Source organism: Protomyctophum parallelum (genome assembly GCF_964188405.1).
Source record: "Protomyctophum parallelum genome assembly, chromosome: 3".
Taxonomy (NCBI): domain Eukaryota; kingdom Metazoa; phylum Chordata; class Actinopteri; order Myctophiformes; family Myctophidae; genus Protomyctophum; species Protomyctophum parallelum.
In genome coordinates, this window is record NC_139698.1 from 34,540,669 (window position 1) to 34,557,819 (window position 17,151).

Here is a 17,151-nt window from a genome sequence, read left to right on the forward strand (position 1 = left end):
TTCACTAACCTTTGAAAAATCATAGAATATTATTCTTCACAATAATCCAACCACCGATCGCCTTGAAAGACGCAGTAGTCTTGTAGAATCGGGGGGGAAACTGCCCTTGCGATGCTTCGTTCCACAGCTATCGGCAGTTGAATGGGGCTCATTTTCAAGGAAAAAAAACATTTTTATAAAATCCTTTAGCATTATGCTAAAACAGCTGAAAAATGCCGTGATCACATGATATCTGGGTGTAGTACTCTTCTTCGTTGATCCTAGGATCATTCACAGGCTGTGGAAAAGTGTGAGCCTTGGATGATTGCACTTATGCTTACAAATTATTGGTCATTGATTGAAGTACAGTACATCCAACATTTACTTAGTCCTCTGCCTACAAAAGTCTGTAATATTCTATTGTGATTTAATGTGCACAGTAGTAGCCTACTGCAGTACGTGTGAAGTCTTCCTTAATTATAACGTAATGTAAAAAACCCAAAAAACTAATGTAACTGGTAAGGATTAATCAATCAAAAGTGCTGGGAACACTTTTTAATTACATTTTTTAATTCATTTACATGAATAAAAACATTGCAAGTTGAGGTGATAATCAACATACACTTTGATTGGGTTATCTACCGCTTTAATTTTCAATTTAAACCTTTTTAATTGATATTTGGTTTAATGTGTTCATAGTGATTTTTGTCATTATCTCGAATTGTTTAATTAATGCAGAAAATTGCCATGCTAACCATTAATCCTATTAAATAGCTTGACGAGGCATATGGGCACTTCAGCCCAGAAATGGGTCCAATAAAATGAATTGAAATAGGTCATCACTCATGTACAGTATAACCCATGCTGGCAGCCATCTCATTTTAAAATGACCATAAATGCTGGCAATATTTCCATTCTTTTTCATGTTGGTTTCTGTGTTCTTTGGAACATTTTCAATAGGGTGAACATTTTAAAAGAATCTGATCGATTTCCAGATATTAAACATTTTCAGAAATGTCGATCTACAAGCTCACAACGTGTTGCATTGCAACTTGTTGTGAGCTTGTAGATTATCTATTTATGCTAAACTGATGATACTGCATATTAAAGACACACAAATTGGTGCCACATTATGAACATATCTGATGATACTGTACTACTTGTTTAATTATTACGTTTTATATACTGTATAGTAGCACTGTACTTTTGGTTATCATGATTTCAAGATCACTAAGGAATTCATTTTCTTGCTATATCCTTTTCATGTGAAGGTGGTAAATGACAGTACTTTAGGCCCAAACACTTTTGGAAAGCAGCCAGTAATCATTGACAAGAAGTTTCTAAAGATGTATGACTTTGGCAAGATGTAGAAGCCCTGCAGCAGCTGTTGGCATGGCACAGATAGTAGGCTACCTACTGAAAGCCTTACTTATTTTGAAAAGGAAAGTGGAAACAATATTGTTGAGCTCAGCACACAACAGGTCTAAAATAGCACGGCAGGCTGTGTTTTAATTAACAATTTTGACCGAATCGGCTCTGCATGATTCATTTAGAGATAACATTATAATGACCTTCGTAGCATGTCGATCCATGTCCCAGATCGAAGCGACATCTCTTATAATGCCTGCACATGCCACATGCACATACTGGGCAGGTACCAAGAGTGGTTGTGGTAATTACAGTACTTCAGTGCTGTAAACACAGAACATGTCCTCTGGTCACACACCACTCAATAACACCACTCGATAACGAGAACATAACAGACAGGCGCGCAAAGGCTGGCGGAGAGTGTAAGGACTTAATTTGTGCTTTTTAAGTGGTGAAACCACTTCTACATCCAGCATGCAATGTCCGTGTACCTGTTTGTGATGTGTGTACCTGTGTGAGCACGAGTGGTGTGCGCATGCGTGAAATTGGAACGAGAGAAGTATGTGACATGGCTGCCACCTGCTGGACGCAAACGATACAGAGAAGAAATTGGAACGATACAGAGAAGAAATTGGAATGATACAAATTGGAACGATACAGATAACCAATAGACGGGAGTTGCACCACTTGGTTCACACTGGTGTGATTTTTATATAACATTGGTATCATACAGCATGGCTTCTTCTCAGAGATTGCCCTGTAAATTTCAGGTCAGATCTTAATGCATCTTCAGCCCAGGTTTGTGGCAGTTAGACGGGCAAGTGCCTTGGCCCTCTGCCTGTTCAGTCTCCAAAGTACAGTATGTCCTTTGCCAAGAGTGCTCATCCACTTTTAATGACTTTAAATTTTGGCTCATTAATAAAATATCTTGCTACAGTATAATGTTGTTGCTGGATAAGGATCCATCCATGCAGGCTTGAATTGTTGTGTGCAATCATGGGCAGGTCCCGGAGCTCAAGACAAGATAAAGGGGAGGAGGTCAACAGCTGTGTAGCCTCGGGCATCACAGTGATCCTCTGAAACATTGCCTGGTATTCATTACTTTGAAAGTATAGCATACTCATAGTTTAATTTCTTTATATTTTCTTTCTTCTTGTGAGACGTTTCCAGGAAGGCTTCCAGCATTTGGATTATTGTAATGCCACCCTGGCCTTAGGCCAGCCACAGCCAAGACAATGCACAAGAACACGCTCACAAAATAACAAAAGCATGGTGACACATTTTATCAATGCTGTATTTACAAAGTGGTGCCCTTTATGTGAGATGACCTTTCAGAGGAAACACAGTGGGGGAAACATGGCAATGGTAAATGTTGACAGTTTTGAACAATACCCAATTACACCAGTTAACCCTCTGAAGGATTTGGCATTAACCTCTGGCCCCCAGCAGCCAATGAGAGAAGAGCTTTACCTCATTACAACTTCTTGTGTTGAGATAAGACGCTTCCTCTGAGTAATTTATGTCAACATGTGGATAATCTTATTGATGTAATGTAATTAAAGTAAAAATGGGCTGGGGTGCACCAGCTGATCATAACTTTAGTCCTAAATTAGGTATAAAGTCATCTTACAGTAGTTTGTAACTAGTGCGCTACTATTATGTTGGACCACGAGTCCACAGCTATTTTTTGCATAACTTAGCTAGTAGTGCGTAGACTGCTGGTAAAGTAATGTACTGTATAGACACATAAAATGACAGGACTATACCAGTGACTTTTGTTAGTTGAACTGAGAAGAATAGCGTGTTCCTCCACATGTGCTCTATCCTCCTGGTGAAACTCCTTATTGTCAGGTAAAACGTAGTGGATTGACGGCATCATGTGTAAGTGTCAGATGACACGTTTGCCTACTTAACAACTCAGCAGCGACAAGGCACTACATTACAAGGGACTATCAGCAATTGCTATAAAAAGGGGGGAAATAGAAACATATTGCTAAAGGAAAATTACATAAATTACAAAATGATATGTTCATCCGAGAGGAGTAAACCGAGATACAGACTTTAACTCGCAACAACCGTACTGTTCCCGTTGTCTTCAAAAGCAGTGGTATGCACCATTAACTGCTATGTTGTATGATAAAACGATTACACTAACGTTGTATCCCACAGAATTGACTATGTTGAATTATTTCCTTGAATATTTAGCTGTAAATGTCAACATTATAACTATCCAATAGATGTAATCTATCTAGCAGTGTGTTAACAAGGATGGGGTCGTTTATTATATTGAATTATTTCATTGATTATTTCAAGGTAGTCTTCCGTTGTAAGTAGATGTTAGTGCTGCCTAATAGCTTGCATAACTATTTATTTGTAACTTAAAACTACGTTATAACATTTTTTTGCGGCGCAACAGATTTAAATGTGGTGTAGGTGATATTGTTTTAAAACAATGTTTTAAGGTTAAAGCAGATATAGATATTCGTATAGTAATCATTGCTAGTATAGAGTGTTTCTACAGTAACTAAGCTTTCCCCGTCTCTGCAGCGCTTTAGTAAACATATTTATTTAGTAAACAACAATATATTTTCAGTATGGAAATATACATTTTGTACAATCTGGAGAAAGAACTCCATACATACAATATCAGCTTCAATTGTAGTGTTCCTGTTCCAAATTTTGTTTTCTTTCATAACTTCAAATTTCACTTGTTTGTTATGTATCGAGGAGGAGTTCTCTCCTAATTGGATACATTGATATACCAACCTGAATATGAATTTTAGTAAGAACTGGAGAGATGAAAAGACCCCTGTTTCTGATAGCTATCAGAGAGTGAGAGCTATTTAAAATGTAATTTTACATAACTATTTCACTTACACCACCTTTAGAGTTGGTGGTCATTGACCTACCTATACCTGTCACATAGTCACTGTCTCTTTGAAGTTTCAGTAAAATTTCGGCCTCATGCCTTAATCATCTTGGTGTATTGGGATAAAAGTAAATCATTAATCATGAATTTATAGATTATATATTCATAGCACAGAGGTGTGGGTTAATGCATATAAAACATTTATGAATGCATAAATGTATGTATGAATGACTGGTTGACTGATTACAACATTTTCTAGATTTGTTTCCATACACTATGGCTCGGTTTCAGATACGGTTCTCAGCTCTGGTCCATAGCTCCAAGGCCTTCATTAGAGCTATGGAACTGTTCTCTTCCAACGATCGTATAAATGCAGACCAGCCTCTAGTCTGTAGCGTAAATATAAATAAAATAAAACATTTTACCTACTCACCAAAACAAAGGCGGCTTGTGTAATTAGAAAGCCTACTAAAAAATGCACTTTTTGGCCAGAAAGGGATTTTAGTAACTAAAAGTATTTATTTTCCGGTGGAAAAACAATCCCTTTCTGGCCAAAAGAAAGAATCTTAATTGAATACATACAGTAGGACCATAATGGAAACGAGCTATAAGGGCTTTTTGTGTTTTTAGCATTATTGTATACCGGTAATTGTACCTCTGTATATTTACTGTCAATAAAGTATTCAATCAGTCAATCAATCAATTGTTTATATTTTACTTTCTCTTCAAATTAATAAGTTATCCATGTTTTAGCTGCAGTTAACATTTTTGCCATGTTCCCTTTGGGCTCAGCGTCATGTGGTGGGGACATCAGAGGACCTGGAGGAATTATCCTTTCACCAGGCTACCCAGAGCTGTACCCCAGCTCCCTGAACTGTACCTGGACTGTAGAAGTCAGCCACGGCAAAGGTAGGAGTCAATGCATTAACCACATGAAGTGTGACCTTTTAGATCCGCTATTTTCGACAACAAGATTTAGTGTAGAGGGGAAAAAAGGTGGTGACCCGTTATAGACTACTGGGGGACCCCCATCAACAAAGTATATAGCTTGAGGAAGAATCGAGGCCAATGTGAATCATGGCCAGCGGGGACCAGGCAACTATTCAGGAACAGTTCGAATCAATCAGACTCAGTGTGAATCTCCCCTAAGACTTTTCAGCAATGCTATTGCATTTAGTATGGCGATGTGGCTCTGCTCATGTGATATCCCAGATTATCTGTGCACCGAGCAGGGTGCTGATGATTTGCTGACGATTTGGTTAACCTACTCGCATATTATTTGTGCTGCACCGAGACACAGCTGATATCATATCACATTTGATATCTCAGATTATCTGTACAGCTCTGATATCAACAACAAACCCCAGAGCAGAGCATAACATAAAGACATTACATGAACAACAAAACTTTCAATGCATTCCATATACCACATAGATGCATATCACATGATCATAATACAATCCATAAAAGTGAGAACACATTATAATCACAGATACCCATAACGGAACTAGATACCACATATAGTAGTGTACTATATGTGGTATCTAGTTCTGTTATGGGTATCTGTGATTATAATGTAATTTATGGATTGTAATACAATCCATAAATCACATTATAATCACAGAATCACCCATTACAGAACTAAATGCCACAGGGAGGAGGCCGGGGATGTGGAGGGAATTTGTAAACTGACGTACAATTTACAATTTCGGCATTTAGCAGACGCTCTTAATCCAGAGCGATTTACATTCAGAAAAGAATATGTAAATATGGCAATACATCATATGCATATGTGATTTTCTTGTATATGATGTATATACATTTAAAAAAATCACACCCATGTGAACTGAGTGGTGCAACTCCCCCCCCCATCCTCTCTCTCTCTCTCTCTCTCTCTCTCATTAGCAGGCAACAGTACAGCACTATCTCTCTCTCTGTTTCTGGCACAACAGCGCGCCTACTGGTACTAATAGTCATACTCGTGCTCATTAACGTCACATACATAGGTGAACAACACGGACATTGCTGTTCCTTGGAGTGGTTGCACCACTCAAAAACATCTGAACAACCACTGAGTCAGCTTGGCATGTAGAGTGAACACAGAGTAGGGACTACTTAAAAGGACAACCTGATTGAATTGTGGGCGTGAGTGAGTTAGCTGGCAGCGAATGAGTGAAGGGAGTTGACGTGGAGAGAGACATCTGATTTGATGGAGCAGAATTAATTACTGTTAGAGAATGAATGAATGAAGGCGGTCCAGGGCATTACATTATAAACCTTCTGACTTCCATGTCTAAATTAACTATCGCTGCACTGGATTGGTGGGGCGTCTTGTAGTCGTTCTCTTTCTATATACAATAGGATTCAGAACCAGTTTTTGTTGTTTTGTTTTTGTCTCATGAAATGTAGACGACCTAGTCATAGTCACCACCTAGTCATACTGAATGCCTAGTCCTGATTGGCTGTCACACACGCTGTCTAAGCCAATGGGAGTGTAGATTGCCTGCCTCCTAAGCAATGCCACACGCACCACACAGGGGCTGATTTGATTTCCGCGTCACAGCGAGCAAGCTTTACCACCGCAGCCTCGAAGCGAAAACAGCTGCTAATGTTATGAGCTGGACAGCAGCTGGAAAGCCACAACAAAACAGTCATTGAACCACGCACAGAACGTCGGAAACGAACGCAAACAACGGCCGTGAAGTGTTGTTTGCGTAGTTTCCTCAAACATACGTTACTAAATAATAAGTAAGACACGCGAACGCAGCTCGTAAATTGCAACAATTACTTTTTTTTCTTTTTTTCGTATTATTATTAAAAAATAAATAAATATATATATTGTTAAGTCTACCAGCCAGGTAGCCTGTGTGCCTGTGTGTGTGTGTGTGTGTGTGTGTGTGTGTGTGTGTGTGTGTATGGCGCTCCATCCGTGCCAGCCTAAACGCAAGACGCGTCACGTGACCGCGTTAGATTTGCGCTGCGCTGCACTGCTCCGTCTGAACGTGTTAATTATCTCCCCATTCATTTTCAATGGGAACGCGCAACGCGCAACGCGGGCATGCGTAACGCATCAATCAACGCACGCATCAAGCAACACGTGCCTTTATGCGTTTATGCGTTTTTCTCAAATATCGCGTCAATATTTTTTCAGTCAGTCGCACGCGATGCGGTCATGGGTGTGCAGAGCTGCAGTGCTTAGTATGCGTGCACACGTGGCGCGTGACGATTGGTGTTTGTTTTTTTTGTCATGCGTCATGCGATGCGGTCATGGGTGTGCAGAGCTGCAGTGCTTAGTATGTGTAGCGTCACGCGCCACACGTGGCGCGTGACGATTGGTGTTTCACAGCACACACGCATGTGTGACCGTGTGCCCGTTATGTTGCTCAGCACGTACGTGTGCGTGAGCGTGTGTGCGTGCGTAATAAATAAATAATAATAATAATAATAATAATGCCATATATACATATAATATAGATATCTGTATATTTTTTCTAATATTCCGAAGCATGGAATGCAGATTTAATAGTTTGTTAAATGAATTTAATTAATAGTTTTTAAATTAAATTAATTTCAGTCCCATTCAGTACCATTCACTCCCATTCAGTGTCAAATGTCTTTGTGCTCTGATATTATTTTAAAGACTCTGTGGCTGACCCTAAACCATGGTCTATTAAAAATAATAGGAATAAAACATTTTGCCTAAGTCACTTATTGCAGAAGTCATTTGGCCTAAATAACGTTTATAATTGCCTAAGTTAAAATGACATGTTCAGATATTGGCCTAAGTCATTTGATTCAGATATTGGCATAAGTCATTTGATCCTTACATGTTACATGATTGACATACATCTTTATTTGTATGTCAATAGTCATATTTTTACACATTTTTTGGAATTTAAATAATTAAGAAATATAATATATTCTACATTTGGCACAGTTTTTTTTCCGCTGTTCCAACACCGCAATGCCGTGCGCGCGTGCACAGACAGACAGACAGACAGACAATGTAACATTTTCATTTTACAATATGGACTGAGGTGGAATCAAACCGCAAACTTTTATTCGCCGGGGCCAACAGTGGTGTCTGCAATGAAATTAAAACGAAGGTGTGGACTCGCATCACCAGCCAGGTGAACAGCGTCTCCCAAGTCGAGAGAACAAGAGCAGAGGTTTGTTTGACATGCTTCAATATACGGTACTTGAATATAGATTTGAATAATAAATATATATGTGATAACCTAGCTTTGGAAAAGCGCTAGTTTATACCGTTCATTAGGTCAAGAAGAAGTGGTCGGATATCAAAATGTGTACGGAAAAAAAGCGTCCCAGCTCCGCCAGGCTCAGCTGCTGACTGGTGGTGGCCAGGTATGTTTTAAACTAAACTAGGTAGCCTGCATGCCTATATCATATACCAGTAACCAAAACCTATTATTGGACCATATAATTAGTACAATATTCACACATTCAAATACGGGTTGAAATATTTATTTATTATAGGCCAATCCAATGTCATTTCAGAGAAGGCTATAGCAGCGGTGAGCCGCGCCAGCTCACAGCAGCGGTGCGGGATCCTGCATGCAGCGCCCCTCTGCTCCTGCAGGACGGTCCCCCACGCCAGGCTCAGGAACGAGCCCGGTGCTCAACGACGCGGTCCTGGCCGGGCAGCGTGACATTGTCCAGGCCCTGAGGGACATAAATACAACATCCATAGTCAATCTCACGGCGAGTGTGGATAGAGTCGGCAGGCAACTGCAGAATAAATACAACATTTTTTGGGAGTAAACATTGTGCAAAGAGTATTTATTAAACGAGGGTCTTTTTTTGCTATATGCCTTGATTTTACATCGAGCTTTATAGGTGCATGCCCATATTTCAATTCGTTGCCTTTGCTGTTATATGCCAATGTTTTTAAACCATCTTTGAATGAAGTGAGAAAAAAGTGCATTTTAACATGTGTAACGTATCTGGGCCAATTCCAAACTGTAGTAGGCTATACTTTACTTACTTTTTTAGAACCGCCTTATGAGGTCCTCTCTCCTCTGTCTATAACCCTCGGGTAGGGGTTTTCCGGTGGGTGGTCAATGGGCATCGGCTCATCTGGTGGGAGCTGAAGGTCTGAAGGTCCAGGGGCACGCCATTGACCGGCAATATTGTGCAACACCGCACAGGACAATATGATGTTGCATGCCTTCACTGGCTTGTACAATATAGCGTGCCCCCATTGCTGCTCAAGCAAATCCACCTGCCTTTGATACAAATTAATGCATGAAACGTAAATATACAAATAATAAATGATGTCAGAAAATAAAGAGCTAGGCTACTACACATGTGACCAAAAGCATCTCACCCTTTAACAGGCCAATGCAGCGCTCTACTGTACCACGGGTTTTAATATGCGCAGCTTGGAACTGCATGCGCTCCTGGGCAGTCGCTGGATCCTGCAATGGCGTTACTAAATAGTCAGCCATTGCTATAGCCTTTGTCACCTACTTTTCCCACCGAAAATTTGGTAAATATAATACATTACAATACATTCGATTTAACACAGCCTATATACTCACCCACAAGGTCGCTCCTGCCGCCCAATGCACCTAACCTGACGCTGCCAGATGAGGGCGGTATCGGCCTGGCAGCGTCAGGTTACAATGCACCAGCCTCGAGTTGGATTCCTATATTCCGTTGCGGAATATATAGAAGTCATGAGACTCTCATGACTCCTTTCATGCCTCTCATGAGTTCTATATATTCCACAACGGAAATATAGGACTAGTTATATATTAAGGACTAACTAGTCCTTAATATCTACGGAAAACCCACCAATAAGCCCTTATCCGTTTTTCTCAAGCAATGACAATTTCACTGGAGCGCAGCGCTATATGCACGCAGACAGCACATGATACAGGCCTACATCCCGTCCCAAACACTGAGGACAGTGAGGAGGTAAAGTAAACTTGATTATAATGTGGCAAGAAAAATATATTCCAATTACTTTTCGGTGCGCACTCACCATGAATCCAAGCAGAGGTCCTCACAAGTATAGGTAAAACACCGCCGCCACAGTCCCAATGGCCCGTCGCGCAAAAAGTTGATATTTAACATTGGCTATAATCTGCCAAATCTCAACCGATTGGTATAATTCCAAATGGTATACACTCAATGAATTTTATATTTTCCATTTTTCATGGGCGTATAAGTCATAGAGCCAGAGAAAGGAGAGATATGGTATAGGGAAGCACTAAGCCCTGTTAGCCATGCAGCCTATTATGTTTCATGAGCTGTGGTGGCTTCACTGATATACAACCTTTATTCAAATAGTTGCAAATGTATTAATAAAAAAATTGAGCATGTATGTTTGATATAAGGCCAAACCTCATTTGAAAGAATATATTCAGAGTATACTCTTCATTAGCAAACTGTAAATAAAGTACCAAACGAAGGAAAAAACCCCGCGGGAATAACTGACGTTATAAGAAGATAACGCCCCTGCATGACACCCCCCTGGCCACCGTATAGCGCATTGACAGGTCTGTCTGTCTGTCTGTCGTAGCATGCAGATAGACAGATAGGGGGGGGGGGGGGCAGTTTGACAACAGCGGCTGACACATGTTCATTGATGATGATTAATAGGCCTTATATGCTACTGTGCTGCTGGATCGTCGATAAATGGACTATAGGCCTACTGGACTTTGATGTTATACTGCACGGATATAAGCGAACCAGTTTATCAATGTTGGATAGTTGGATACCTGCATGCGCTCTTTGCATGTGCACGGCAGATGGAGAGAGAGAGAGAGAGAGAGAGAAAGAGAGAGAGAGAGAGAAATGAGCTCCGTTCATTGGCTTTATAGGCAAGTGCAGAAGGTTTATAACGACAGGTGCCCACCTTAGAGTAGCCTATATATATTAACTTATTATTATTGGCTTATTATTTTGCCAGCGGGTGCTTTGGCTCTTGCGCGGAGTTGACGCCGTTGTCTATAGGCCTACGTGCCAGGATGATTTTAAATACATATGTCTCTGTCTCTGCGTCTCTAGAGCTATAAAATATATAGCACACATCATGTGTGACACATGTGTGCACATACACACACACACACACACACGAGATTCTGACAGAATGCAGCGGCGCATTCTTAAAATAAACAGATATACAAGCTTATAGTGTACCATAGCGTACATACCAGCATACTTACCGTTCAATAATAATTAGCATGTATTATTATTAACGAAAAACAAACAGTTTTTTCAAACAGTTGTTTGAAACAAAATGGTTGCTGCTTCTGATTAGTTACTAACTTTACTAGACCAATTTAAAATAGTATTAGATGTTTTTCGTTAATAATAACTTATGCTAATTATTACTGAACCATTTTAGATGTTTATATTTCACCAACAGGCATGATATGAATTTATAGGAATAATAGGCCATCAGTGGCCACCGGTCGACTCCATTTTGCGCATTACGGCGCCTAGATTGAAATGACCACATTAATCAACAATAGACCATACTGTTCATTGAAAATAGCTGCAAAATCACTATAGTTGTGATGGGATAAAGTAGACCTTTTAAGTATAGTTACCAAGTAGGCCTACCATTAACCCCGCGATGCTGAGCGTGTGTTCCAGCTAAACCTAAGGGTAGGTCTATAGATTTTTAGGGTTAATTATTAGGACCCGATTTTTAATTTCATTCAGAGGGAGAGTCAAGGTATATATTTTATATATAGTGAAACATACATTTCATCGATATCCTTCATCGTCTTCATTTCTTTCATAGTTAAAGCAATTGCTAAGTGGTCTATTGTCTAAAAAAAACACACACAAGCATGAACAGTAGACATCTATTCATCATTATTTATTTCAAATCAAAATACAAACCACTGTCACCAACTCGTCTCGAAGTTCGCGCACACACACACACACACACACACACACACACACACACACACACACACGTTATTACAATAAAAATAGCAATTCTGTTATTTGTGTAATGTGTAGGCTATATAGCCTACAAGTATGTATTTATTATGAAGAGGGCTGCGCTATGGCGATTCACTTGTGTGAGTGGAGGCGGGGGGCTTGGAATGGATTATGACTGTGCAGGCAGAGAGAAGTGAACGGTGTGGTCACGGTACCGCTGGCTGGCCTCTGTTTTGCGGCGCACCAAATGAGCTTCTGCTTCAGTTCATAATGCTAAATGTTTTATAAATCAATCGGATTATCAAACGATAGACTGCAACATGACAAAAACAGTTGCACTGAGACTGAGCCATCTCGTTAAACCCAGCATGGCTGCGATGAATAACCTAATCATTAGACCTAATCAACGTCATATAGTCACCAACCGATCCATATAATTCTGTAGTGTATGATCTGACCACGCAATGTTACAGTCCACTGCAGGCTATTTGATTTACAAAATGATTAGTATTATAACCGCCGTCCCTCAGTGCGGCAGCGGCGCTCCTCGTTATATGTGTCAGATTTAAAATAACAGAGCTGTCTCTAAGCTCTAAGCTCGAGACACGCCATGAGCGGGTGCATGGATATATATGTAGGCTATGTTTGTTCTTTTGGACACCGAACGGGGACGATACTTGGGGTCTTGGACATAGCTTCACTTCAGAGGAAACGGGGAGCTACTCACCAGTCACCACCACTGGAAATGGAATCCATTAGAATGATATGGAAATGGTAGGCTACATTAACAGTCTAAAGTGAGCTACAAAAAACCTTTATTTCGGCGATAAGTCCATTGAACTCCGTTCTCACTCTCACACAGACACACACTGAAAGAAAAAAAAAGAGATACAGGGGTAGAGAGAGAGGGGGGGGGGAGAAGTGAGACGGGTTGCTGTTCGGTGTGGAGTGAGTGATTGATTGATTGATTGATTGCGCGGTTATTATTATTATTATTTTTATTAATTTAAATAATATTATTATTAGTTATTAATATTTATTATTATTATTTATTAGAATTTTTATTATTATATAATTTTTATTATTATTATATATGTATATATATATTTATTTATTCATTTTTTAAATATTTTTTATTATAATAATAATTAATAATTCATATTAATATTTTTTAAATATTTTTAAATATTTTTTAAATATTTGTTAGGCTACACGACGCGACAACACGACGCGATGCAGTACAGTACACAGAACGCGAACGCGAACGCGTTCTGCAACGCGGTGCAGAGCTGCAAGCCACAAAGCATGCGTCAAAGCATGCGTCAAAGCAGCGGTGCCATACTGCGCGAAACGGACATATGCACGCACGCACGCGTGATTAAAAAAACTCAACGCGGCCATGCGCAGTGCAAATGCTATATGGTTTTTGTGGCACTTGCGCAGAACGCACGCACGCACGCATTAAAAAAATCTAACGCGGTCACGTGACGCGTCTTGCGTTTAGGCTGGCACGGATGGAGCGCCATAGTGTGTGTGTGTGTGTGTGTGTGTGTGTGTGTGTGTGTGTGTCTCACAAGTCAAACTCTATTTCCACTCCAAAGACATTAAGGAAACAACTCCAAGATTTCCAACTCATTCAACTTTTATTTTCCAACTTTTTCATGCTGTGCACAGTTGGCTTCATTTGTTGATTTGGTTGGTTTATCGGTTAAGTTGAAAACCTTTGAAAACAGAGAGACAAAGATTAACAACAACGCCAAACAACAAATGATAATTCTTTTTAAACACTTTTCCAATCAATAAGTTATTTTTAACCAGTCTTGTTTTTAAGCAATAAAGTATCTTAAACAATTAAATGTACTTTAAGCAATCCAATGCCTTATTTAAAGGACTTGTAAACTAATTTAGCAAAGTCATTTTAAGAACAATTTTAATTAAATATTTCAAATTAACCATTTAAACACTTGGAATAAAGAAATTAGATAATTAGCTGATCCTTGAGCTTGTAGCTCAGCTCTTTTCCAACTAAGCATTTTAAACCTTTAACACGGTGAAACATGAACTGTTCACATTTGTTCGTATTTTAAATTCTTAAAGTAAATCATTTCTAACTTAGTCTTATTTTGTAAAGTTATACTTTTGAAATCAAATAAAAGCTTCCAATCATAACATGAAATACAGCAATGTGGTCCTTCTCCAATCCAAACTGTAGCAGTTACTAAATACATTAGCCCATTAAAGCCAGATTCTAAACACATTAAGCAGTATTTACAAACATCACTGATTAAGACAAAATATTATCACCAACCATTGGCGTCTTTGGACTAGGAACATGCCGAGTAGATCTTGCTTCTTGTTTCTGGTGTATAGTTTGTTTGAATGCTCCCTCCAGCCTTTTCAGGTGTTCCAGCTCAGCCAAACGAGCAGCCATCTTGCTGGTGCACTCTGGGATATGTAGTTACCAGAGTGTGATGTTGGAAGATGCCTAGCAAACTCTCCACATCTGAGTTTCGACAAAACACCTCCCACTTGAGCTCCTGGTTTTCCAAACCAGCGAGGTCACACAAGTCCTTCCCTCCTGGTTGCTCTTCAAATTCTTTAATGATTGATGCCAATTAGGCCAATTCGGGGTTTTGACAGCACACCTCCCACTTGAGCTCCTGGTTGCTGAACCCAAGGAGGTCACCTCATTCTGAGACAGTTTCCTTTCCTCCAAGTTGCTCCTCTTGAGTCCGCTTCTTCTCCTGAGTCTTTCCCTTTTCATCAGCCTGGCTCTCTTCTTCAGCCTGGCTCTCTTCTTCAGCCTCGCTCTCTTTAGTCTTGCTCTTTTCTTTAGCCTGCGAGGAAGAGGTGCACCAGTATGTTCTACGCCAGTCAACTCAGGTCCCTTGGGTAATGGGGCCTCCCACAATGACTGGTCTGAGGCCGTCCACTTCTTTGGGGCCTCCCACTTTGAGGCCTCCCACTTTTTTAGGGCCTCCCACTTTGACTGGTTTGAGGCCTCCCACTTTGGGGCCTCCAACTTCTTTTTCTTTGGGGCCTCCCACTTTGACTGGTTTGGGGTCTCCCGCTTTGACCGTTTTGGGGCCTCCAACTTATTTTTCTTTGGGGCCTCCCACTTTGACCGGTTTGGGGCCTCCAACTTATTTTTCTTTGGGGCCTCCCACTTTGACCGGTTTGGGGCCAGGCACTTCCTCCTCAGCCTCTGCTTGGAAGCTCGACCCCAGGCAGTGCCTCTCACCGGTGTGAACAGGCTTCTCATTTCCACCAGCTCCTCGACCCAGCCAGTGGGATTCCTTCTTGGGAATCTTCCCTTTTGTGGTTCTTGGGCCTCCAACTTCTCTGGGGCCTCCCACTTTGACTCTGTAGGCACCTCCCACTTTGTCTGGTCTGAGGCCTCCAACTTATTTGGGGGCTCCCACTTTGACTGTGTAGGCACCTCCCACTTCGTCTGTTCCAGTGTGGCCAGTCCCTGACTCTCCCTGGGATGGGCTTCAACCTCTTCAGGCGATTTAGTAGGCCACTCCTCCATTGGTGACTCCAGGACCACTGGTTCATCTTGCCATGTGGAATGGTCCTTCAGATCTTCAGGAGTGTCTCCTCTTATGATGTCAGTCGTTTTATTTGTTTGGGCCACCTCCTCTTTCTGAGGCCATGCTTCCTCGGACGTTGGACTTCTCATTTCAATTTGATCGCTTTCCATCCTCCGTGCAGTGACAAATTCTGATTTTCTTGCTTTAAGACTGTTGTTGGATGTTCTTAGGTCCTCAATTCTTGCAACCAAGTTGTCCTTCGATTCCCCAGGGATCCATGTCTCCCACGTGGACATAGCTTCGATGGCCTCTTTTATGAACTTGTCCAAGATGGTGAGGTGCACTTTGTAGCCTTCTAACCAAACACTTTTCACGGGCACATTTACTGCCGCCTCATCTGCTGCCTCTGCTCCAATGATGGCCATTTCGAGTTCATCTCTTCCATACCTCGACCATAGGTTTGTCTGGACGATGCATTTTATTTCCGCCAGCTTAGTTCCAGCTTCTTTTACAATGTTCTTGATGTTGGCCTCTTGCTGCTCATCAATATCTGCTTCTCTATCAGTCTCCAGTCCAATTCTGTAGTCCTCATTTGACTCGAGCACTGTTCTGAAGCAGTCTGTAAGTTTCATGAACTCCTCCTTTAACTCCAATTTAAGCATGCCATCTGCTCTTCTTGAAATATAATTTCCTTGCCTGGTGAAGCGGCTCTTCGCCATGGTCCTCTCACTTTTGAGTCGTTTGACCTTCTTCTCCAGCACATCTGCCATCTTGAGCTTTTCTCTGGGACCGAAGCCGTTTATCCTCGGTCCAGGCTGCTCGCAGTTGTTCTTTAACTGCTAAGTTGTCCTCTGCGTCAACAGCTTGTATCTGGTCAGAAGCCGTTCATCTTCTTCCTGGCTGCTCGCAGTTGGTTTTCAACTGTCAAGTCAAACTCTATTTCCACTCCAAAGGACATTAAGGAAACAACTCCAAGATTTCCAACTCATTCAACTTTTATTTTCCAACTTTTTCATGCTGTGCACAGTTGGCTTCATTTGTTGATTTGGTTGGTTTATCGGTTAGGTTGAAAACCTTTGAAAACAGAGAGACAAAGATTAACAACAACGCCAAACAACAAATGATAATTCTTTTTAAACACTTTTCCAATCAATAAGTAATTTTTAACCAGTCTTGTTTTTAAGCAATAAAGTATTGAGGTATATTGAAATCACAATTAATGTTAAACTAGACAGACTACATTGTTTCACCAGGTTTAAACTAAAGTGGATTTTTGTTCTCTCATGAGTGAGTTAACAAACATGCCTGGACAGCAACAGGGGGTCCTGTATGCTAAGTGGATCTATAGCTGGCTGTTAGCAGCTGGCTGCAGGCAAACATCTATTTTGGACATGCACGGACCACTTTAGACTACAGTGGGGGTTAGGGGACCACCTTTTGGTCATGTCTCTTTGATCTCTTTGTCTTGACTTGTATTTA

At 40.7% G+C, this 17,151-nt stretch overlaps 1 protein-coding gene across 1 annotated transcript in view; it reads left to right on the forward strand.

The window, feature by feature from the left end:
- The window catches only part of LOC310855938 (CUB and sushi domain-containing protein 3-like), a gene marked incomplete at its 5' end in the record, with an annotated part of 374,665 nt that overhangs the window by 133,381 nt on the left and 224,133 nt on the right, over positions 1 to 17,151 (forward strand). The window contains one exon of the mRNA XM_083761135.1: positions 5,009 to 5,125. Coding sequence (XP_083617261.1) covers positions 5,009 to 5,125 — 117 coding nt within the window. The remainder of the gene's footprint in view (positions 1 to 5,008; positions 5,126 to 17,151) is intronic.